Source organism: Malus sylvestris, chromosome 1 (assembly GCF_916048215.2).
Source record: "Malus sylvestris chromosome 1, drMalSylv7.2, whole genome shotgun sequence".
NCBI lineage: Eukaryota > Viridiplantae > Streptophyta > Magnoliopsida > Rosales > Rosaceae > Malus > Malus sylvestris.
The window spans coordinates 12351402-12376880 of NC_062260.1; the positions used below are offsets into that span (position 1 = coordinate 12351402).

General features: G+C 36.6%; 1 protein-coding gene, 1 long non-coding RNA gene and 1 pseudogene across 2 annotated transcripts; 1 reads left to right on the forward strand and 2 right to left on the reverse strand.

The window, feature by feature from the left end:
- Nucleotides 1–347: 347 nt before the first annotated feature.
- On the reverse strand, nt 348–2650 carry LOC126619074 (uncharacterized). The gene is made up of 5 exons (XR_007621944.1): nt 2098–2650; nt 1908–1998; nt 1598–1664; nt 721–787; nt 348–427 (listed from the first exon to the last, which is right to left on the reverse strand). It is a non-coding gene; the product is annotated as an uncharacterized LOC126619074 (long non-coding RNA).
- A 1736-nt stretch (nt 2651–4386) lies between these two features.
- Nucleotides 4387–4780, reverse strand: LOC126619260 (uncharacterized; annotated as a pseudogene).
- Nucleotides 4781–16779: 11999 nt separating this feature from the next.
- Nucleotides 16780–25301, forward strand: LOC126610978 (CBL-interacting serine/threonine-protein kinase 10-like). The gene is made up of 4 exons (XM_050279192.1): nt 16780–16872; nt 22154–22336; nt 24795–24896; nt 24984–25301. Exons 1-4 carry the CDS (start codon nt 16780–16782, stop codon nt 25299–25301), a joined length of 696 nt encoding a protein of 231 aa, XP_050135149.1.
- Nucleotides 25302–25479: the final 178 nt, after the last annotated feature.

Consider the following 25479-nt stretch of genomic DNA (forward strand, 5'->3'; position numbering starts at 1 on the left):
TGGGATGAAAAAAAATTGATGTACTAAATGTTGAAAACCATGAAACTTGAGGGTAGTAAACAGTCTTTTGCCCATTTATTAATTAAATTAAATATGAAGTCCACAAAATCTTATTTAAGAAAATAAAAAAGCAACCCTCCTCAACTTCAATTCTCCCTCGCTCGCAACACATCAAACTTCCATTTCTGGAAACTCTACTTGAAAAGCTCATCCACATAAATCCGTTGCTTCTCATCGGTTTCATCAACATCCCAATGAACCTATATTAATGTCAATAACAATAAATTAGTAATTTAAAAAATATTATGTTTTAACAAAAATAATTGTTCATTATTTACTACAAACTTACCGATAACTTCCTCAGCATGAACTTCTTCAACTCCTCAGGATCCTTTTTCCAAGACTCAAACTCGGCAGAACTATCCCTCTGCACCAAATTCCCAATGTCATACTTAAATTTGGCATATGTCTTTGACACACCCCGACCTAGATCGAGGCATGCTGGCCGTCACGTGGGAGTGACGTAACCATGTGCACAGTGCGGAAGTAATAAGGATATAAGGGAAATACGAAGGAATAAAAACCAAACTACTAGCATTACTAGCTAAGATAAGTTGCTAGTGCGAGATTAAACATGAAATACATAACCAGACCATAAATAGTCTAACTGCATTCAAGCAGGACAAGTGCTAATAATACAACACTCAAGGGTGATCTTACATGGTGATGTTCTGTCAGAACTCCCGTTAGAATCCTCGTGATCCACCAAAGCACTTCTACTTAAAACCTGGAGGGGCGCAAAACAGAAAGTTTGAGTGGGCAACAAAGCTTTTCAAAATCATTTCATTTCTCAAAAGTTCTAACCCCTCGCCGTAAAACCTATATAATTTCCTAGAATAATAATAAGCTATATCGGAAATCATACTCAAGATGAAAATCTATAGAAGTATACCATGCCAAAGTATCTCAATATAATGCCATAAGTAATCCAGGTAAAATATATCAATGTCAAATATAGCATCAGCCAAATCCCTCTAACTCAATCTGCACTGCTGAGTATATAGCTCATAACCAATCTCAATCATATCAAATCAAATCAAATCCTGCACACGAGTCAGAACCACCTAAAATGGTCTGTACGACAAGACTAGGTGTAATATAAATATGCTCTAGTGCTACGATCACGTGAAGGCTGAGCGAATAATTGCGGGTCACCTACGAGTCGGAACCACCTAAAGTGGTCTGTACGACAAGCATGTGCACCTAACTTGGATCCAAGGCGAGCATATGGTGCGGGAGGTGAACATCACGTGAAGGACTGTGCCCTACTCTGGGCGGGAGCACTAATACCAGGGTGCAGGTTTATGAGCTCTCAATATGTTATATCACTGAAATAACCTCATACCTTTTATTTATGAACTTACCTGGCACTTACCTGTGCGTCTGCAGCACAAATCATAAATATATGCAACTATTAATGCATACTAAAATAGATAGATACTTTGCATGGTATTTCAAAACATATAATCATTCAAACTCATTTTCTGGGAAAATTTCAAGTATATAGGTATATACGGAAAACCAAAAGTCCACTCACTGATATGTCGAAGGGTCGTAGCCCTCGAGCCTTGATTGATGGCGCTCATCCTCAGGATAGGTCTCACCTATATGCGAAATAACTAAATAAACGTTATTTAAAGCACATACACAAACTAGGAAATAACTTCTCATACAATGCTCAAATGGGGCATTTGAATATACCACTATGATCTACTCAACCTCAGGAACACCCCTATATTTTTAGAAAAATTTTCTGATGCCCCATGCGCCGGCAAGGGCACGGCCACATGCCTAGCACGCCTAGCAGAATCTTTAACGGCGTTAGAGAATATTCCGTTAAAACTAACCTGACGCCGTTAGAATATTCCGTTAAACTTGATGAAATATTCCGTCGTCTTCAACCTCCGAACTCTGGTAACTGACGCCGTCCCTGGAAAACTGGAAAACTTCAAATCGTCATTTCTCGTTCATTTCTCAACCAAATTTCATGAAATTTGTACTAAAATGAACCTTAGGACGAGAGGAAAAAAACCTTACCACTTTCAAGCCTTGAAATCCACTGGATTTCGTCGGAGGAACCTCGATAATCCGGCCAAACCTGAAACTCGCCAAACTTGACTTCCCGACGTCCAATTCACTTCGTTTTTCTTCTCCAAGCTTCGTGAAGATGTCCTAAAGCTCACTAGTAACTTAAAATCTCCTAAAAACCTCATATTCACGGGTTTTTCAAGGTTTTCACATCCAACCATCACCACCATTCGACTCCTAAGCTTGCAAGGAGTTCAAAAACATCAATCACAACCTCGATCTGCAACGAAAAGATCTGGTTTGAGGTTTGTCCGTACGTATGTACGGAAATGGAAGAAAACTGAGAGAGGAAGGAGAGAGAGAGGGTCAACGGGAGAGAGAGAAAGATAGAGAGAGAAAGAAAGTGTGTTTGTGTGGTTCTGATTCTCTTACAACCAACCAAAGCAATTAAAACCTTTAGTTCTAATTGGGTCCAAAGAGTTAGGAAGAAAATAATTGGTCCGCAACACAACTTAAACCAAACAACACCACAAACGTCTAAGGGTATTTTAGGCAATTCACACCATCGAAAATTATATTTCAGGACTGGCTGTCACAGTTTCAGCCATATTTTTGCCTTCAAAGTACGACACTTGCTTCTGTCGATACCTCTTTGATCGCACTACAAGTTTCTTTTTGCCAAAACCTTCTCCATAATAGGCCATTCTTTTTTAAATAAATTTTTTTTTTTGAAAACTAGGGTTCTGAAACTATGTTTATATAGCACTAGGATACGTTTGCGCAACGAACCCATTCGTCGTACAAATCTCCACGTTTGTCGCAGAAAACGCTTCATAATAGCGCAATAAAATATGAAGGTTTGAACGCAATCTGACTGTGCTTTGCGTGACAAACATCTTCTATTCGTCGCGCAAAGTAGTCTTACAAGACGAACATAGCATCGCACAATATATTTTGCGACGAATTGAATGATTGTAATTATAAAGTTTACATAAACATATATATCTTTGCTTACATAAACTTTATAATTACAAGGCTTATTATACAAAATAGTCCTTGAGATTTGCATGATCAATAGAAATGGTCCCTGAGATTGTCCACCATCCATGATTTTGGTCCTTCCGTTAAAAACTCTTTGGGCAATTTTCAAAGCTTCTTAACTCAATCGATTTTTAACCAAATTCGACCCATAATGTATCCAAATGAAGATAAGAAAGTGTAGAACAACATTATACCTATATGGAAGCCCAATGATTGCTAGAGATGGCCAGAAAATAGCCTGAAAGGTGACTGGTTTGCGGGAAAACTGGAAAACTAGTCGAAAACTGGGTAAACTTTAAATGTTCATAACTTCTTCAATACTCAACGAAATTGAGTGATTTAAAAACAAAAATCATACTTCTCAAGATAAAGATAATGGTATCTTTCTTGACTGCTAACTCGCCATGGTTTGGCCGAAAAACTTCTCGAAAGTGGCTAACTCGAAAATGGTTGGCCACTTTCGAGCTGTTGTCTGACTAAACCAAGGCGAATTAGCCTTTGAAAAAGGTATCATTCTCTTCGTCTCGTCAAGAAGTATGATTTTTGTTTTTGAATCACTCGATTTTGTTGAGTATTGAAGAAGTTATGAACGTTTAAAGTTTACCCAGTTTCCGGGGAGTTTTCCAGTTTTCCCACAGACCAGTCACCTTTCAAGCTATTTCCCAGCCATCTCTGGAAACCATTAGGCTTCCAAATAGGTATAATCTTATTCTACACTTTCCTATCTTCATTTTGATATATTATGGGTCGAATTTGGTTAAGAAACGATGGAGTTACAAAGCTTTGAAAATTGGCCAAAGATTTATTAACGAAATGACCAAAATCATGGATGGTGGACAATGTCATCGACTATTTCTATTGATTTTCAATCTCAGGGAGCATTTATATTGATCATGCAAATCTCAGGGACTATTTTGTATAATAACCCTAATTATAAACAAATATTCAGTTAAATATTTTTTTCTAAAAATATTTATTCTAAAAATATTTAATACTTTAAATATTTATTCTATAAATAATTAATACCTTAAATATTTATTTATAAATAATTAATGCCCTAATCCATACAATTATTTTGAGCATAAGTACGATATTCATTGAAGATTGAAAACACATACAAACCGAGGATAGGGTGCTTACATTAGGCCTCAATAAAAAAACCAAACAGGAATTAAAACCTAATTAAGTCCAAATACATAACTTATAAAAAATACCTTAAATTTAAATATTGTAATACAAAACAAAAATTTAAAACTACTATTTCAATGGTCCTGGTCCATTCCGCAAGACTTCATAACACCATCGATTGTAACCTCCCTCCAACGCATCCTCCATCAACTTCATCAACTATTCGTTCGTATCATCATCAAGAGTATACTTACACTGTTACACATATATGCAAATAATTAATTCCAACATATAACTAAAAATTTCACAAACTTAATTATTGATCCATCAACAATATACTTACTAATAGTTCATCCATTATAGCCTTCCTCACATTCTTGTGCGCATCTTTCCAAGAACGCCACTCAGTAGTGGGACAATTATTCCTCATGGCTATAGCAATTGCATGCGCGAACTCAAAATGTTGCCTCAAATCATTCAGCTTGGCGGTGGGCACGCTCTGATCCTTATTTTTATCCTCCATCTGTTCTTGAAGAATAAGGAGAAAAGAATTGTGAGGAATAAGGATAGTGGATATTTATAAGAAGGTTAGGGCTTTTGCGCAACGAAGGCTTTGTCGCGCAAACATCTGTATTAAATGCAGTATTGATTCTTCTGATTCACCTGTAGTGAATGGTTTGATTGAAAACTGACAGGAACTTGTGCGATGAACCCTTGGTCTCGCAAATGTCCCATTTTCGTCTGTGACGACCCGTCTCGAATTAATATATATATTTTTATCCTCGAATATGTGAAAATGACGATTATACCCTCGAGTCGTGGTGACGTGGATGTACATATATGGTTTTAAATTATTTTTCCCGTTGACGTAATTAAATTATACTTGATGTCACGAGAGTGTCGACGTGATTTAGGGCCGAATCGGGTTCATAACGAAAATGTTACGAATGAATAGGTGAAATTGGGTTGGTTTATTTTGATTGGACCCAATTGCATGGATCTTGGGTTGGTATCCCAATCAAGGCTTGAGGTTGTTTTAAGTGGCCAACCCCGTAAACCACACACACACACAAACACATGTGCAACCTTGTTCTATCTCTCTCTCTCGAAAATTCCTTCCGTCCGTACGATCTGATTCCTCTAGCCTTTAAGCATCATCAATCACCCACGGATCGAGTGATTGGAGGTCACCATCAGCTTCCTTGTGACTCCACGAGTTTAGTGACACTTTTGGGACGAAGAGCAGTTCATGGGAACCCGAGAACTTAGAAGCTCCGGCGGAGTACCCTGTTTCCCCAACGTGATCGTCGAGGTTTTACTTGTTTTTAAGACTTAGAAAGGTATTAATACAACTCCTTTAGTGTTTTAGACTAATTTTGGTTAAGTTTGGACGTCAAAATAAGTTTGATTGTGGGTTTACAGGTTTAGCCGGAATATCGAAGGATTGTCTGACTATTTTCCGTTGATTTTAAGAATTCAAAGTGGTAAGAACATGTTCTACTCGTTCAGGGCTTCAAATCCATGTAAAGTTTGTGAAATTTGGTTGAGATTTGAGTGAGATATTTAAGTTTGAAAATTTTCCACTTTCCAACGACGCAACGACAATCGGCGCCGGAATCCGGAGAACCACCAGAGAAGGAAAGGGAATATTTCGTCAACTTTGACGAAATATACTAACGGCGTCAGGTAAAGTTAATGGTATATGCTACTGTTTAACGAAATATTCCTTAATGGCGTTAAAGATTCCGTCAGTGTGCTAGGCATGTGCATGCGCATGGTCGTGCCTTGGCTGGCGCATGAGGGCGCGTGGGACGTTGGAATATTATTCTAAAAATATAGGGATGCTCGTGGTGTTGAGTAGGCGTATATTCAAACACCCCAATTGAGCAACGTATGAGAAGTTATTATACGGTTTTGGTTATGTACTTAAAATTAACGTTAAAATAATGGTTTCATATATAGGTGAGACATTTCCGAAAGACGAGCGCAACCAGGCGAGACTCGGGGGTTACGATCCAGCTATATACCAGTGAGTGGGCTTTTGGTTTTCTATATATACATATATATATATATATATATGCGTTGCGTTTTCCCAGAAGTTTGTTTTAAATGGATTTACATTTTTAAGTGCCATATTGTTGCTTGATGATGTGGACACCCAGGTAAGCTTCAGGTGAGTATATATCGATGATAGTGGATGCGTGACAAACCGTCCCAAATTTTATTATTTTATAAATCTTAAAATGTGAAATTTACGAGAATACCCTAAAGGCGAGGGTATTGATTTTCGTTGATTGTTAGTTCATGACGCGTATGAACTATTACCTTACCGTATTCCAAGAGTACGTTGGTAAGGATTTTTATTTATTATCTTATTCATTTCTTATTATTATATTTTATTTATGTAAAAGGTGGTGGAAGAAAATAGAAAAAAGAAGATGAAGGGGGAATGGCTGCCTGATGGCAGCAAAAGAGATGGAGAGGAAGGAGAAGGGCTACTGCCCAATCAGTGGAGAGGAAGGGAGAAGACTGACCAATAGGAAGGAGAGCAGGAGGAAATGAGAGAAAAAGAAAATGAGGGAGCCCAAACGGGTCTTCTTTGACCCATGCAACCCATATCCTCAAACCAGCGGCTTTTTGCCGTTTCTCATCCAATTTTTCGACCAATTGGACCTATAAACTACTTCCAATCATCACCTTGGCCCTTTCTCTTCTTGTTGCACCAAAAATTAGAGAGAAATGGATAGTATTTTGGTACAAAAATAGTGATGGGTGCCATGGGAGACCTTACCCAAAATCCATCAATTGTGAAACCATCTCCTTCAATTACCACCATTAGAACACTCCTCTAGAACCCAGGAACAAAGCCCAGGCAATGGTCGAGGTGTTGGAGTGAGTATGGAGGTCGAATTGAAGCACACCATTTTCTAGGGTTTCGGCAGGTTAGAGCAAAATCGGAGCTTTTCCCGGCCATACTAGATTTGGCTCCAGGTATAAAGTTTACTTTACTCATTGAGATCTTCATTCCTATAAATTTTGGTAATTTTTGGAAATAGTTGGATTTTCCTGCGAGTCGGGGCAGCCGACCACCACCCGAGGCGACGCGTGTGGCGGTGAGTGGCTAGGGGGCCGTCGATATTATTCTTAGGCTAATTAGATGGTTTGAGTTCAGTTTTAGTAATTGTATGACGTAGGTTGCTTGTTAGAATCTAAATTCTCTACGTTACGTTAATAGGTCATTATATGAATCGACGATCCAACCGTTGAATCGTCACCAAACTTTAATACGTTATAGTAAGTAATATTTGAGAACCATAGAAACTTACGGATCAGGAATCCGATGTATGGACCTTCCCAAATTAGATTTGTAAGTTCATAAAATAAAATGTTGACCGCCACTTGATTTTGGCAATTGGCGAAGATCCAACCGTTGGATCATAATGAAACCTTAGGATGTTGTTCTAGAAGTATAATGTGAATCTTTGGAAGCAACGGATTGGAAATCCGTGATGTAGATCTTCTGAATTAAATTACGTAGGGATGCGTTTTATATAAATTATGTAATTTATCGGTCAGAACTCTGAGATGTGATTTGATAATTGGTCATAGGCGATGATGGTTCGCAATGTCTCAATATGCGTGCTAGGGAGTCGTGGCACGAATCTTAGGTGAGTGGGTTTTTTCCATTCTATCGTGTGTTATATATATGTATATATATGATTGACAATTCCTTAAATGTTTATAAATTGATTATTGCTTATGATTACTGTGAATGCCTTGAAATAATATTGGGAACTATGAATGGCTTGATCCCTGTTTAGGATACATAGGCAATCTAACGAGACGTTAGATGCAGCCATAGAATAATTGAAACAAAGACCTTGTTTGGGAATTGAGTAAAGTGAAGGAAATTGGTGAAAATATGAGATTTAACCTTATGTTTTTAGTGATTTGATGTTGGTCATAAATCAATGTGGAAGGAATCAAGAAATTGAAATAAGGAAACGTAAGTAATGATAATTAATTAAACTAGTGTTTAGTTGGACTTATCCCCGATAATTATTTCAGAAAATAACTCGGTAATAGGGCGTTATAAATGGTGCATTTTACACCACATTATATATATATATATATATATATGTATATTTACATATATATATACAAACATATATATGTATATATATATATATGTATGTATGTATGTATATATATATATGTATGTATGTATATATATATATGTATATTTACATATATATATACAAACATACATATATATGTATATATATATATATATATATATATATATATGTATGTATATATTGGAAAAATGCTATAACATGGTTGAGTATTAGATTGCATCATGGTTTATCTATATGTATATTACCTGCACATAATTATTGTAAATGCTTTGAAGTGCAAAGGCGAACGTAGGACACCCAGGTAAGTTCAGGTGAGTTTATGGTATTAGTTGAAATGATTGAGTTATGGCATGACTACATGCATGTTTTAAGCAACTCCGACACTGTTGTACGAGTTGCCTATGAATCGTACATGTTATGTTGAGATATATTGAGAGCTCATAAACCTGTACCCCGATGTTAGTGCTCCCGCCCGTGGCCAGGGCACAGTCTTTCACGTGATGTTCACCTCCCGCACCTTACGCTCACCTTGGATCCAAGGTAGGTGCACAGTTCTGTTGTACAGACCATATTAGGTGGTTCCGACTTGTAGGTGACCCGTAATTATTCGCACAACCTTCACGTGATCGTAGCACTTGAGCGTATTTATTTATACCCAGTCCTGTCGTACAGACCACTTAGGTGGTTCCGACTCATGTGCAGGTATACTTATTGAGCTATGGATAAGTCATACATGTCACTAGAGGTGACTCCGACTTATGAGTTAGCACATATGATGAAATATGTGATGAGCTAACATATATGATAAGATATGTGATGAGCTAGCATATATGACGAGATATGTGATGAGCTAGCATATATGACGAGATATGTGATGAGCTAGCATATATGACGAGATATGTGATGAGCTAGCATATATGACGAGATATGTGATAAGCTAGCATATATGCGAGATATGTGATGAGCTAGCCTTGATTGATGAGATATAGATAAATCATATAGGTCACATGAGGTGACTCCGGCTAACATATTGATGAGCTATTAATTCAGCCGTACAGGCCACTATAGGTGGATCCAGCTAATATGCCATTTCATATTGATTTATTTCACCTGAGTACTTATTCTTATTGAGATGTTTGGCACGGTATAACTGTGAGACTATTATTTTGGTTATGGTATTGATTTATAGTCACGCTTGTTATTTTCCGGGGAAATTATACAGGTATTACGGTGAGTGGTTACTGCATTTGGTAGTTGGATTGGTTTGAAAAGTTTTGTTTCACTCACTCACATTTTCTATTTTTGTACCCCTTCAGGTTCTAGCAGCAGAATTCCGTATTGATGAGGATTCGTGATACTTTTCGATACAGATGTTTTCTTTTGATGGAATGATCATTGTCTCACTTTACTGCACTATACCTATGCTCTATATCACGTGTGAAATGGGTCCAGATCCGCTCACCGCACACTCTGGTATTTAGGCACTCTTAGGTTTAAATTTATTCATATTTATTCACATCATCACACTTTATGGCTTCGCCACCTTCCAGGTGTTAGCCAACACAGCTTGATTCAGAGTCCTAGTGGACATTCTGGGTCGGCGTGTGTCAGGATGCGTTGTTTTTTGTTATACGTAGATGCACTTAAAGCTCATTATCTACCCCGGTGCTAGTGCTCCCGCCCGTGGCCAGGGCACAGTCATTCACGTGATGTTCACCTCCCGCACCACACGCTCACCTTGGATCCAAGTTTGGTGAACAGCCCTATTGTACATACCACATTAGGTGGTTCTGACTAGTAGGTGACCCGCGATTATTCGCACAGCCTTCACGTGATCGTAGTACTTGAGCGTACTTATTTGCACCTAGCCCTGTTGTACAGACCACAATAAGTGGTTCCGACTAGTGTGCAGGCATACCTGATAAGCTATAGGTTCAGCTGTACATGTCACGTTAGGTGACTCCGGCTGACATATCATTTATATTGTTTTATTTCACCTGACTTACATATTTATTACTGAGATACTTGACATGGCACTCACTTTGGTTTTCATTGCTCTCGAGCGTGATTTCTATATACGTATGTATTATTATTTTCTGGAAAACTATACGGGTTTTACGATGAGAGGTTATTACTTTTGAAAAGAGAAATGGTTTTGAAAAGCTTTATTTTTGCACACTCATGTTTTCTGTTTTGCGCCCCTCCAGATTCTAGATAGAAGTTTGTGACATCCATCAATGTAGGGTTTTCTTTTATATCATGTATAATTAGTATTTAGCCTGTTGGACTGCACCTTGGTACCTATGCTCTAATTATGTGTATTTACACTCTAACATTTCCGCTCGTACTTATATACTAGTTTAGTGTAAGTTAGTTTGGTTTTTTTTTATTTACCCACATTTTCATATCAGTTACTTTCGCACTATGCACATGGCTACGTCATCATCACGTGATGGCCAGCACGCCTTGATTTAGGTCGGGGTGTGTCATTGTGGCGCAAGTTTTTCGTGCCAAAAAAATTACCCCGCGTTTTCTTGTTGACTTTACGCGGTGACATCAAATATTCGTCGCACGAAGTATTCTTGCGCGATAAACGTTTTCGTCGCACAAATTTTTTTTTTCCTATCTTGTCTATTTTGCACGACGAAACATTTTGTCTGTTGCGCAAGTACATTTTGTGCGACGAAATATTCTTCCTCACGCAAGCTATTTTTTCTACTAGTGAGAGGAACTTGACAAATATATATTAATAATTAGTTGTGAAAATAACATGTTTCCTCTTTAGTTTTTTCATTCGTTTTCCATCCGACGCCAAAGACATGTAAGGTTGTATATAATTTTCCCTCTCCATTTTCTCGATTCATGATTTGCTAATCTGCTTAAATGTCAAAAGCACTCGACAGCATCCCAATTTTATATTCTGTCATCCAACTATGTATTTCAACCAACAAGAGCATATTTTTTGAAACATGTTACTTATGAAAGCAAACTGATTCATCAAATGCTCAACTTTGACTATACGACAAAACGAGTAAAACAAAAATGAAGAAGAAGAAATATAATTAAAATAAATATATTGTAATGTTTGGAGTCATCACAAATATACATAACTGCAGTTTATTAGCTGCTAAATATAAATCAATGACCTAAACAATGATTAATTAATCTCATTCACGTTTTCCATGTGATTACTGCCGCCTTTTTTAATCAATCATGGATTCCTATTGGTCAAATGATAAATAAAATAAATATGCATCTGGAAGCCTTTCAGGTTTTGAACTTTTAAAAGCGTTGTTCTAAATATACAAAGCACAAATGGGGCCGCTTGAATGTATAAACTATATAGTTATTTCCAATTTTGGATAAATCCAATTTCCTTTCTTCCTGGAACGATGCCTCATTTTAATTCTTAATAAACTTTTTTTTTGTACTTAGATTACTGAATCACGATTTTTTATTTTTTTTACCTAGTGCCATTTCATATCAGATACGAGTATCTTGCCGTTTTCTTTCCCCATTTACATGGACAATGTTGATTGAAAATTAAGCAAAATCATTGAGCCATTTAGAATTAATAAAACTAGATCTTCATGATCTTCCAATAAAGTCAATTGCTTGTTACTAAAAGCTACAGCTCACAAAGGAAGACCACAAAATTGAATTTAAGGTCGAAATTCAAATATGTAAAAGAGTACTCCATTGCCACATTACTCTGTTTGAGTTTTAGAGTAAAGGGTAACTCACACGAAATGTAGTTATTAATAATATTACTTTTATAAAAAAAATTAAGGTGGTGATTTGTTGAGTCCAAGGTTCTAAAAGACATTAGGTGCTAGTCAGGCGGCCGGTTGGGGCCTAGCGCCTAGACGGCTAGGTGGGGCCTAGGCGGCTAGGGGGGTCCTAGGCGGACTAGGCGAATTTAAGTAAATCTATTATATTTCATATAAATAAGTGTCTATTTATATTTAAAATATATATAATTTCATCATAAACTACAAAATAGAATGACATATATATTATGAAGTATTGGAATATAATAAAAACATGGGGAACAAGCCTATAATGTGTGTTCATTTAAGTATTCAACAAGTCTCTTACAATTTATTGAAAAAAATATTCAAAATGAAAGTTATCTATTTTCTGTCTAAGTGAGTTGCAACCTAGGGGGGTGCCTAGGCAGTCTAGGCACCATTTCTCAATTTTCAAACACCTAGGCATTAATCAGGACGGTGACCAGCCACCTAGCGTCTAGGCGGAGATTTTTAGAACAGTGGTTGAGTCATCAAACTAACAAAGTATGAGAACAAATGAAGTAAGAAATAATGATTATGAAATAAACAACTCTCATTAGTAATCTCATACCTTAATTTTCAGGTATGTCATACCAAAATGAATGTACTCTCTAAACTATTTCTTGTAGTCAATGTACTACTAGCATGAATTAGCTAATCTACCTCACTAACGCTAGTTTTGAACCCATTCAATCCAAGGTTAAGTCAGTTGCCGATATGCAACGTGTGTACACACACACACACACACACACACACATATACATATACATATACATATATGGGGGCGGATCCGTGGCACTATGATCTGCTCTGGTTTATACTTTCACCGAATTTGGTAGTTAAGAGCTATAGTCTAAACTGGTTTGGTGTTTTATTAACAGTATAAGAAGAATCCTACATAATTTTCATGGCTACAAAATAATATACACAGGTGTGAAAATTGAAGGAATAATCAAAGCACCATAGCAGGAATCAGGATCCTCTCCTGAGCAAAGGGTGAGGATCATCCTGACCAAACCCATCGGGGCCGTTGAAATTTTATCCAACGGTTACAATTATTATAACTTTTAGAGAGATCATCTGTTTGTAGCCGTTGGATAAAATTTCAACGGTCCAATAGGCTTGGTCAAGAGGATCCTCACCCTTTGCTCAGGAGAGGACCATGATCCCCATAGCAATGTTGGTGAGTTCCGTGGGGGTACGAAGCTTTGTGCGGAAAAAAGAGGAAGCAATAAGAGAATGAAAAGAAAAAAGGTGGGAAAATAAAAATAAAAGCGGATGAAGACCAAAAGTTTCAGAATATTTCATTCTCTTATTTCTTTTCAATCAAATAAGAGTGGATGAACACGAAAAGAAACGTTCGTAGGAGAGGATGAAGATGAAAAGATCGGAAAGTAAGTGGATTGTTTTTGGAAAAGATGTTATAAATAGAAAGCTTTCGGATTTTTAATTCAAATGTTTTATTTTTCTGAAAAATTATGCCAAATAAATTATAGACTACATTACAACCATTAAAAATGGACTACTCTATTGGTTCAAAACTCGTGTTAAATATTATGTCAAACATGGATATATATATATATGTGACTGATTAAAAATCCATTTTCCCACCTCTTCACAAGGGAGCATCCAAGAACAATATGCATCTCTATAGGACTATTATGAAGAGTTAAATAGGCAAAATCAATTTTAAACGGAGTATTTGAGAATTTTCTCAAAATCTCACACACTAAGAAGGCAGGGCCGGTTCTGAATTTTCAAATGCTTGGAGCAAAATTTCAAATGGTGCCGTTTGTAAATTGATTAATAGACATTCTTTTATAAACTAATTAATTTTATTAATAGTGATAAAATATCAGAATTAGAAACTAATATATATGGACTAAAAAATGATTACAACCAATGGGGAGGAAACTTATGCAATATAGAGAGTACAACTGAATGCGTAAACGATGCCAAGATTAAAAGTAAAAATAAATTAATTTTGAGAGCTATAGATGGGAGATGAATACCTTCTAGCACTCAAACCTTAGAATTGTACAAAAGATATACGCATTGTGCAAATTACACTTTGTTTAAATGTTGAATTTATGGTTTTATTTGTTCTTATGTTATTGTTTGTAATGAATGGCCAAGATTAGAACTAGTGCATGGCAGATGTTATATATACCAGTTGTGTATCTTAAGTTGAATACGTGTTGTGCAAGTGAGTTGAGTCATGCGTAGCAGGACAATGTTTGCAATGGTCATCTTGCTCATTCCTATTTACTGAGAAATCAAATTCAAGAGGAGCAACATACTCCATCTTCTCTCTTCGTTGATTAGTTAAGTCAATTTCTCATTGATTTACAATTTATAAAATCAAACCCTAATTCGAATATGAAACACTAACACATTTTGGAGGCATAGGTTTGGAAAATCAAGATGACAAGGTTTTGAGTTTGGATGATAATTTGATGATTCATGAAATTTTTTTGGCGTTGAATCATTAATGAGATAAAAAAAAAAGTTTAAAGAAATGAGACATTGTTCATTTACTAATTTTCTTGAAGGAGAACACTGTTCAATTGGTAGTTTTTTCGTTTTTAATATCCCTATAAATAATTTGGTGCCCGTATAAAAAGAAAAATGTTGATGTGCCTGCTAAATATTTAAACATAAAGAAGGGAGAAATTTACGAGGGATTCAGCACGCCAACTCATACATACTAAATGCAACAAGTACCACCGCTGGTAAAGAAACACTTTGATGATGGATTAAATTGTCCATATTTATACGAAAATAACATATAATGTACCCTAATATTTTTTGTGCTCTCAATTTTTTTAAGCTTCGAACTGTTTCTCTGCTCGCACTGGGGCAAGGTTGGTATTTATAAAAAAACAAGATACAAGAGGTTACTTAGTACTATGGTCTAGTGGTATTCTTCTTAATTTGTAAATACAGATGATAGGTTCGAATCTCGTGAATGTTAAATTCTATAGCAGTTTAATCCTGCCCCTCTTAGTGTGTATATTGTTTTTATTAAAAATAAATACACAAGGGCAGAAATCTTAATCCCTCCTAATACTTTCTACTTTCTTATTCTCTAACACGCTCCATCATGAGTTTTTCGAGAAGAAAATCAAAGCTCATTTGCAATATGTACACAACGTTGGAGTCACCTTTGTTGACACAATGTTGGCATCAACTTTATTCAAAGAAAATTCATTCAAATAGAATGCGGATCTCGAGAATTCTCAAATCGCGTCCGTTCATCATATATCGTGCAATCAGTTTTCGTCAGGTATTGTTCATATTTAATTTTAAATAAAAGTATTTCAAATAATTTCTGATCATACGATGTACAATGAACATACATAATTTTAGGATCTGGAGGATCAATCAATCGCACACATTCATCGTACATCGTGCAGTCAATTTTCGTTAGGTACTATTTATATTTAATTTTAAATAAAAAAATTTTAAAAAATTTTAACCGCACGATATACTATGAACGGACACGATTGATTGATTATTTGAATTTCTACAAATAGGATCCGGATGGGATCCTATTTCCTCATTCATTCAAATATAACACTTTTGGGCAACGACTACTCGAGTGGTCATCAGTCCTCATTTATAAATCAACGATTACAAAATGGTAACTACATACGCTTTCAATTACACTTCAAAAAAAAAAAAACATACGCTTTCAATTTGGGCTTTTCAAACGGAACCTTCAACCAAAAAACCCAAATCCACCCTAGGGCTTATTAACGAGTATAAACATATTATTGGCATTATTTTAGGGGAACCGGATCCCCTCCGAACCAAAAAAATCTAAGCTTAAGGATCAAATAATCCGGGCAGTTTAAATTTGATTTAATGATTACAATTGTTATAACTTTCAAGGGGCCTCCTATTTGTAGCCGTTTGATCAAATTTCAACGGTCCAGATTATTTGATCCTTAAACTCAAATTTTTTGGGTCCAGAAGGGATCCAGGTCCATTTTTAGATAGGGGTGTGATATGCTCACACCCCATTTTACTTATCACACACCTTTTTAATTTTCAACCGTCGGATCGGATGAATTGAAGAAGATAAACGGACATAAATTATTAAGGCGTGTGTGAGAAGTAAAGTGTGGTGTGTGGATAGCACACCCCTTTTACATACTACTATTTGCACTTCAAAAAATATTATCATATATTTTTTTAGTAAACTAATGAAAATGGCCTATCCAAACTAATTCTGAATCAAAATAATCACTTTCTCTTAATCAAAAGGAACTCGTCCTGTTTTTCTTTAGATGGACAGAGAGAGTAATAATCACCGGAAAATTTTCTGTTGGATGGAGATAAAGGCCTGAGTTGCTGACTTTGACATCTAGTTTGATGACTTTGGCTTCTTGTTTTCTTTTGCCATCGTGGTTTTGAAATTCAAATTTTCAACTGGATCTATTTATTATGAATCCTGGTAAAAATTGATGGTGAAGGTTACAGAAGCATCGTGGTTTTGTTTGTTTATTAACCAACGCTCACATCATCGAATTTGTTTCATTTTTCTTTGTCAATTTGTCGCTGAGCATAGGTTAATTATGTACGAGTAGATGTGGATGTATGTTAAGTCAGAGGATGGTAAAGCAGATGTCTTTGCTCACCATGACGGCATCCTTTCATCATTTTCCCCTTTGCGCAGCATGGTTTGATTGACCCTTCAAAGGTGGAGAAAAAGATGCAATTCGTGTGTTACAAAATCATTTTGGTAAGCACATTTAAAATGTTGTTTTACATTTTACATCCTCAGTGTCCAAAATAGGAATCTTTGTTTGTGCTAACTCAAGGGTTTCTTCTTATCAAAAAAAAAAAAAAAAAGCTCTAGGGTTTCTTATATGATGACGTTTTGATGTTGGTTATGGTGGAGTATTATCCGATTATGGGAATTGAGAAGGGTATTATTCTTCAGAAAGCTAGTGTTTTCAATTATTTTTAGCTCGAAGAAGATGCGCTTAGATTATTTGTGATATCCTATCCCAAACTTAATGATTTATTTCATTATTGAAATATTTTGGAGATTTAATTGAAGTTATTTCGTTAAATTCTCTGGTTTTGAAAAAAGTGAAGTTAGGGATATTTTGGTCATTTCAAATTTTAATATGTGTAATCCATATTCAGATCAGATCGCGTGTCTTGTAGAACAAGCATGGTCATCCAGTTGAGTCGCTAGGAATCCGCCTAGTGTCTCGGAGTAGAGTGATGGTGGCACCGCTACTCCATCTGATACAGCTCCGCCAGGAGCTTGTGAGTTCATGAATGGACTTCTGAGGTAACTATATTTGGGTTAGTCCGGCCCTAAAAATTCATGGTCCCATAAAAAGAGAACCCAAAACAAGCGGAAGAGATTCTCCCAAATTGCTGTTTAAGTCACATACAACTTGGCTCACACAAATTTGGCACTCAAATAAGCCACGCAAAATAAACCAACCTTAAGGTCCTATTTATAGTGCATAGAACTTAGGTCACAATGAGAATTCCAATCTTAATTGGAAGTAAATTCAATTCCTAATTAATCAAATAGGTAATTAACAACGTCTCTCCCCTAAACAAGGAATCCAACTAAAAAGTCAATCTCAAACCGAATTTTTGTATCAACTTAATTTTGAGCCGTAAATCACCGCAGATGGAAAGTTACAAGTGGATGATATAATTACTGCAAAATGATTGAGCACCAACTTATTGGAAAATATTGGAATCTCTTATTTTAACGATGCAAGTGGTTAATCTTGCACGCCTACATGCAATATTTAGCAGTTTATGACTTGGGTTTACAATTGAATGATGCTTAAGGCTTAAGCGTGCGTCCATGCATAATTTGCTTCAAGTCGTCATTGGCTGAGTTGCTGGCTAATACAGCCAACAGCCCATATCCACCAGTACTAAGAAATGAATTAACGAATAGTACACAAGTCGTTGCTTCAAACAACTGCCAGATTCAAATGACATAATATTGGTGGTTAGTATGAAATAATGAATATTCAATATCTTTCATATAGATCTTAAATCCTCTTATATCTAATTGTGTTTTTCTTCCCCACTATCCTCGTATATTGTCTTTGTTATACACAGTCCTAACCGTTCCATGCATTTTATATATCTATACTCACGCTTTTCTTTTCCTAGGCTATGCGTCCAATGGTCACTTAATTTACATGAGCATGGTGTGATTACACCGTCACTCCTCTAGTGTGATCCGAGTTTATATTTAAAATATAGTATAATTAACAAATAAGCATATGGTATAATATGAACAGATTTTTTTTCTAACTTAAACTATATTTATATCAAGAGATGCAAAACAACAATTGGTATCGTACTCGTTATCTTACAAGTGAATAAGAATATCAGTAGATATAAGTAGATTATTCAATTTAAAAGAGAGTGTTGCAGTCTCATAAAGATGGGCAATGTTATCCCAATGCCCATTTTTACTTTGATTTTCGTCTGTAAGATCGAATGAATTGAAAAAAAAATCAATAAATTAATAAAAATCAATAAAAATGTAAGAGACAAAAATAAGTGTATGAATAATATTATCCAAAACAAAATTCTCATAATTATGAGAAATTGGAAGTTACAATGACTGTTCGTGCGGAACTAGAACCATCCTTGTCGCCGCCAAAAAGCTGCAAAATGCTTACAAAAATTACCTAAATCTTTATATATATATATATATATATATATATATATATATATATATATACAGAGAGCTTAAGGGGAGGGATCCCCATTTTTTGAAAAAAATGGGGATTAGGTGTGGGGCCCACTTCACATCTAATTTCAACGATCAGAACCGTCTATTTTGTTAGTCTCGTCTCGATTCATAGATCATCCTTGCAAAATATTAGCTAAATTGGAAATGTTTAAGACATCTAATTGGATTCAAGGAAATGAACGAATACTTTGTTATATAAGAAAATATAAAATTTGATATTGATAATTAAATAGGCAAATGATTTCGGATTAAATTGAATTTTTACAAGGATGATTTATGAATCGAGACTAACAAAATAGACGGTTCGGATCGTTGAAATTAGATGTGAAGTGGGCCCCACACCTAATCCCCATTTTTTTCAAAAAATGGGGATCCCTCCCCTTAAGCTCTCTGTGTGTGTGTGTGTATATATATATATATATTTATTTATTTATTTATTTATTTTGTTTCAAAGCTCCCTACCTTGTATTCCTCTATTGGCTTCGCAATATCCCAATTCTCTCATGTGCCTAATTATCAAAAATCATATAATAATACGTCGCTAATTAAGATACATGTTACAACGTGGGATCATAATTTTGCCATCTAGCTAGTTTGGATCCCACGTTTTCTATACACATATCCGACTTAGTTGGCCCAAATTTACCTCATCGCATGAATTCATTTTTGCTCATATACATGCATGCATGAGCATGAGCATGAGCATTTGATTTTTTAGTAATGTTAAGGAGACTAAATTTGTAAATTAAATTTTGTAAACTAAATGACATGGAAGTTTATGAGTGAATTATTATTTAAACGTTGATAAACGTGCTTATTTCCTATTTGTGACACATCATTTAGTTTGTAAATTTAGGGGAATGTATTCAATTGACACTACTACAAAATGATCTTATAGTGTCAATGGGTGGTGTCGGTTTAATCTAATATAGTGGCGGACAAGACAATTGCGACACTAACTGAACATGACGTCGGATTTAATGTCGCTTATAAGCGTCATAAAGTACTGGTGTCGCTTTAAAACCGACGTAAACATACATTTTAATATTTTTTAAATACTGGTGTCGCTTCTAAATCGACGTAAACATACATTTTAATATTTTTAAACACTGGTGTCGCTTTTAAGCGACATAAAGTATCAATGTAGGGCATAACGTCTGTTTGAACAGACGCAAACTTGTCTTATTTCGAGGCCGCTGATACGACTGTGGAGGCTGTCAGGGACACGTCGGTTTTAACCGACGCAAAATTGTCCTTATTTCGACACCACACAAACTTTTCCTTATTTTTTTAAATTTTTTAAAGTCTGCGTCGGTTATGAGCGACATAGATTTTAGTTTTTTAAATATTTGGAAACCTGGTGTCTATTGTAAGCGACAGCTTGATGGTATTTATAAACCCCCCCCTCCATGCCGTGTTTTCTTCTTCCTCTCTTGCATTTTACTTAGTCGTTTTTCCAATTTACAAACCCTCCCGTGTTCTCTCTCTTGCGCCTTTCTTATTTGTTCTTCCAACTTCATTTGTTCCTTCTTCACAATAGTAAGTTTTTCTTGCTTCTAATATTTTTATTTTCTCCTTTTATGTTTAATTTTTATTTACAATTTATTTTTGTAGGGAATTTATTTGAGCTGGTTGAGTACATAAAGAGTTGATCGACGTTGGAATTCTTCCATAATTCAGGTTTCTACCACTAAATTCTTTAAATTTTAAATTGTATAATACACAAGTTTATTTATTTAAAAATTCTAATTTAAGTACTTAGATAATTTTCTACTATTTTTGTTAAATTAATAAATATTTTGTCGAATTAATTAATTTTGTCACTTGAATTGTTATGAGAAAATGGAAATGAATAATATTTATAAGCATTTATGTTAAACTAACATAAGAGTATATTATGTTAAATTAATTTGTTTTGCACTTTAATTGTTATTTTAATTTGTTGTTATTTTAATTTGTTTTCGTTATCATTTTGATAACTTTTGGTTGTTATTTATTAGAATGGATTAGATGAGCAAAATTTTGATAACTTTTTGTTGTTCTTTTAACTTGTTTTTGCTATAATAGGTGTTGAAAATTAAAAGATGGCAATCGTGATAGAGTTCGAGGGTTGAAAGATAGAAATTGAAAATTCTAATAGTTATGCCTACATGATAGGGATTGAAAGATTGTAGGCATCTTAGTGTTCACGTAATATTTTGCGCTTGTTTGTATCATACTTAGGGCCTCCGTATTTAGACCTCGTATAAATACTCGGGGGACTCAAATGTAATTATGTAATAAATGAAGAGGCAAATATGTAATAGATGAGGAGCCCTTATTCTAGAAAAGGGACTCCTCACTCTCCTCATGGGGGAGAGGCCAATTCTTAGGCCTGAGATCCCTAAGGCTTCAAGCCTCTCATATTCAGGGCAAAGCTCTCAAGCAAAGCTCTCAAGCTTTCTCTCCCTCACAATCTTCTCACAAACAGAGAAATACAATATCAATGTGGACGTAGCCCAAACATTGGGGTGAACCACGATACATCTTGTGTTATTTACTTTCTTGCAGATTCACGGTCGGATTTACGTTGTTCCAAGACCCCTCCGGTTTTGTGCATCAACATTTGGCGCCGTCTATGAGAATCGACACGAAAAGCTATGTCGGTTCTTTTTCATTTTTTCATCTCACCACCGTGAGACCTCACTACACTCCACCTTGAATCTGCAAAATCTGGAAAAAAACCTAACAACCCAGAGTTTTCCCAGAAATCTAGACACCATCAGAAACCTCTCTCTTTTTACAGAGACTACAAACTCTTCAATTAAGTCTTAAAGCTCCACTCTTTCAGAATCAGAAATAGAGTGGCAGAAATCTCTCACAACAACTTCATCTCTGCCTCGCCAGCTTCCGCCCACGCCAATTTTGTCTTCGCTCACGTCGTTCGCGTTCCTAAGGATCCAACTTATGTGGATTGTTTTTCACAGTTTCTGGATTGGTCTTCACAGTTTCTAGGTTTCTGGATTGTTTTTCACAGTTTCTGGGTTGCTGTTGCGCCACGGTAAATCGCCGGATCCCTTGCTCGCCGCTACTTCTAGCAGCTCGTTTCGGCGTTGCACTCCTGCCACCAAAATGGCGTCGCTCACCGCGATATGAAGCCCTAGAACCTTTTGCTCGACAAGAACGGCAACTTGAAAGTGTCTGATTTCGGACTCTCCGCCTTACCCGATCAGCTTAAAAATGGGCTGCTCCACACCGCTTATGAGACCCTCTCGTACACAATACCTGAGGTGGTTTACTGGCACGGCTACGACGGTTCAAAAGCCGATGCATGGTCATGCGGCGTCATCCTTTTCGTCCTACTCACCGGGCGCCTACTGTTCGACGGCAGCAATTTGATCGCCATGTATAAGAAGGTTTAGAGGCGGGAGTACGAAATTCCGGGTTGGATTTCGAAGCGGTTTGGTGACATCTGACAGAAAAAGCAGTGAAGGTAAAGCAGGTTCCTTTAAACACACAACTGGAAAGTGGTCCGGCGACCACGATGATAAAAGAATTTAGACATTTAATGATGCCAAGCTGTTTGCCATCCCACTATAAGCAATGCCTTGGGACGTTGGATTGACAAGACGCCGAGCATCATTATTCCTAAAAAGAGCGGTCCTCCAAGAAAGAAAAGCAAAAAGAAAAGCAGAAAGCAAAAGCAGACATAATTGCGGTGGTGATAGCATGCAGAAAAGGGAATTATGGGCGTGACCCATTGAGCAGAGGGTCGGATTTAGTTTTGAATGATGTGATTTATTTTTCTTATCTTTCACAGACATCTGTATAAACCCCATCAAAGGGTAATAAAAAAATAAAAAAATAAAAAAAGGGCAAGCCCAAAATAATGGGCTGGAATGTTATGTGGAGGGCTACGTCCATTACTACAAAAAATTATTCGGCAGCCTGCCGCTCTTATCACCAACCAGGTGATTAAAAGTACGCCCAGTACTCCAAAATTATTCAGCAACCTGCCGCTATTATCACCAACCAGGTGATCAAAAGTACGCCTAATACTCCAAAATTATTCGGCAACCTGCCGCTATTATTACCAACCAGGTGATCAAAAGTACGCCGAGTACTTCAAAATTATTCGGTAGCCTGCCGCTATTATCATCCACTAGGTGATCAAAAATACGTCCAGTACTCCAAAATTATACATGAGCATCACTCATGTCATTCATACATAAACATTCATGAGCATCACTCATGACAATCATACATAAACATTCATGACCATCATTCATGTCAACATTCATGAGCATCACTCATGTCAACATTCATGAGCATTACTCATGTCAACATCCATGAGCATCACTCATGTCAATCAACATAAACATTCATGAGCATCACTAATGTCAATCTCGCTTCAAAAGCTTCATTTACAGAGCTCTAGCTTCAAAAGCTTCATTTATAGAGCTCTAGCTTCAAAGCTTCACCTGCAAAGCTTCACCTACAAAGCTTCGGTGAAGGTAATACAAATACCACCTTTGAACAACCGCCACTTCGGCCCATACATGGATTCAATTTGAAGTCTCCAGCCAACAGACCCTATTAACTGAAGACTTGGGGGACTACATTATGTACCATATATTGGGCCTCAACTGGGCCTCATGAAAAATACTTGGGGGACTTAGCCTATTATTTATGTATTTAGGAGCGAGCCCTTATTCTATAAAAAGGACTCCCTCACTTTCATTAGAGAGCACCCATCACTTATGTATTGAGAAGCGAGCCCTTATTCTATAAAAGGACCTCTCACCATCATTAGAGAGCATCACCGCCTGCTGGGCAACCGCCTTGCCACGAGCATCACTCTTAGCCCATCACTTATGTATTGAGGAGCGAACCCTTATTCTATAAAAATGACTCTTTCACCATCATTAAAGAGCATCGCCGTATGCTGAGCAACCGCCTCACCGTGAGCATCACTCTTAGCCCATCATTCATGTATTGAGGAGCGAGCCCTTTCTATAAAAAGGACTCCCTCACCTTCAACACCACAAGCCGAGCCAACCAAGGCAACATAAGCCATAAGCAGAGCAGCCTCGCAACATGTGCTACTTCTAGTTAAGCATCATGTCGGATTGGGCACCGCCTCATATCGAGTATCAGTTCTAGACGACATCTAGTTACTTCGGCTTACACATGGACTGAATTTCAAGTCTCCAGCCAAAAGACTCTCTTGACTGAGGACTTGGGGGACTACTGTTTGTACCATACTTAGGGCCTCCGTATTTAGACCTCGTATAAATACTCGGGGGACTCAAATGTAATTATGTTATAAAGGAAGGGGCAAATATGTAATAAGTGAGAAGCCCTTATTCTATAAAAGGGACTCCTTACTCTCCTCATTGAGGAGAGGCCAATTCTTAGGCCTGAGATCCCCAAGGCCTCAAGCCTCTCATATTCAGGGCAAAGCTCTCAAGCTCTCCCTCCCTCACAATCCTCTCACTAACAGAGAAATACAATATCAGTGTGGACGTAGCCCAAACATTGGGGTGAACCACGATACATCTTGTGTTATTTACTTTCTTGCAGATTCACAGTCGAATTTACGTTGTTCCAAGACCCCTCCTGTTTTGTACATCAACAAATTTTTTTTTTTTTTTCAAGAGATTGCCTCAAAAAATAAGCATAATCGACGATTAAAAACAATGAATCACACAACGGGTGCAAAATCTTATGCAAGAATACATGCAGAACTTGTAAGGGTTGTACATTTTGAAGAATTGTAGATAATGTTAAATTTAGTATGTAATTGATAGAAATTTATTTTTAGTTTGATGGTTGCTGAAAATTGGTTTTTTTTTTATTGACTTATAATTATAGAGGAAAAAGCATGGGAAGGAGGCAGATCCTGTTTCGTTTTTTCATTACTGTCATACTCGGAAGGATAACTCTTGGATTGATGAAACATCTGAGCTTACTGGGGTAATTGTTTTTTTTTTTTTTTTTGTGGTAGTATATTATTGTTATTATTTGCAGTTGAATTTTTATTTTTAAAATTTTTATTGCTAGGCAACTATGGAGGGGTATATTCAAACTATGATTGAGTCTGGGCAAGAGAATAGTGATGACCTTAGGACCCGGGTTTATGTAAAGACTATGGGTCCTGAGCGTCATAATAGAGTACGAGGGTATGGACATGGTGTGACTCCGGATATGGTGTCGTGTGCATATTATTCAGCTTCTAGTTCTAATTCTTCCAGAAGATCATCCAGGAGTTCAGTGGCAGTTTTGTTGACTGAGAATAATGAATTGAGAAGGAAGGAAGAAGTTAATGCTAAACGGGTGGTAGAACTAGAGGTTAAGCTTGAAGAAACACGCAACCAATAACAAGTAAACGATTAGTTATTTGCGGTGTTTTTGCAAAAAATTTAGCCGCCACCACCCTATAGCCCGGGAACCCAGCAGTCACGCCAATGTCAGCCTCCTCCAAATCCATGCCCACAAGGAACCCAACAGTCAGCCCAAAGTCAGCCTCCTACCGCACCTGTATATCTGTATACAGGGT

Bases quoted from the DNA above. Each gene is read 5' to 3' on its own strand.
- LOC126610978 (XM_050279192.1), top strand. From the start codon at position 16,780: ATGTGGATGTATGTTAAGTCAGAGGATGGTAAAGCAGATGTCTTTGCT. The intron at 22,337-24,794 runs GTTTAGAGGCGG...TTATAATTATAG, and splicing joins TGATCGCCATGTATAAGAAG to AGGAAAAAGCATGGGAAGGA. The intron at 24,897-24,983 runs GTAATTGTTTTT...TTTTATTGCTAG, and splicing joins AAACATCTGAGCTTACTGGG to GCAACTATGGAGGGGTATAT.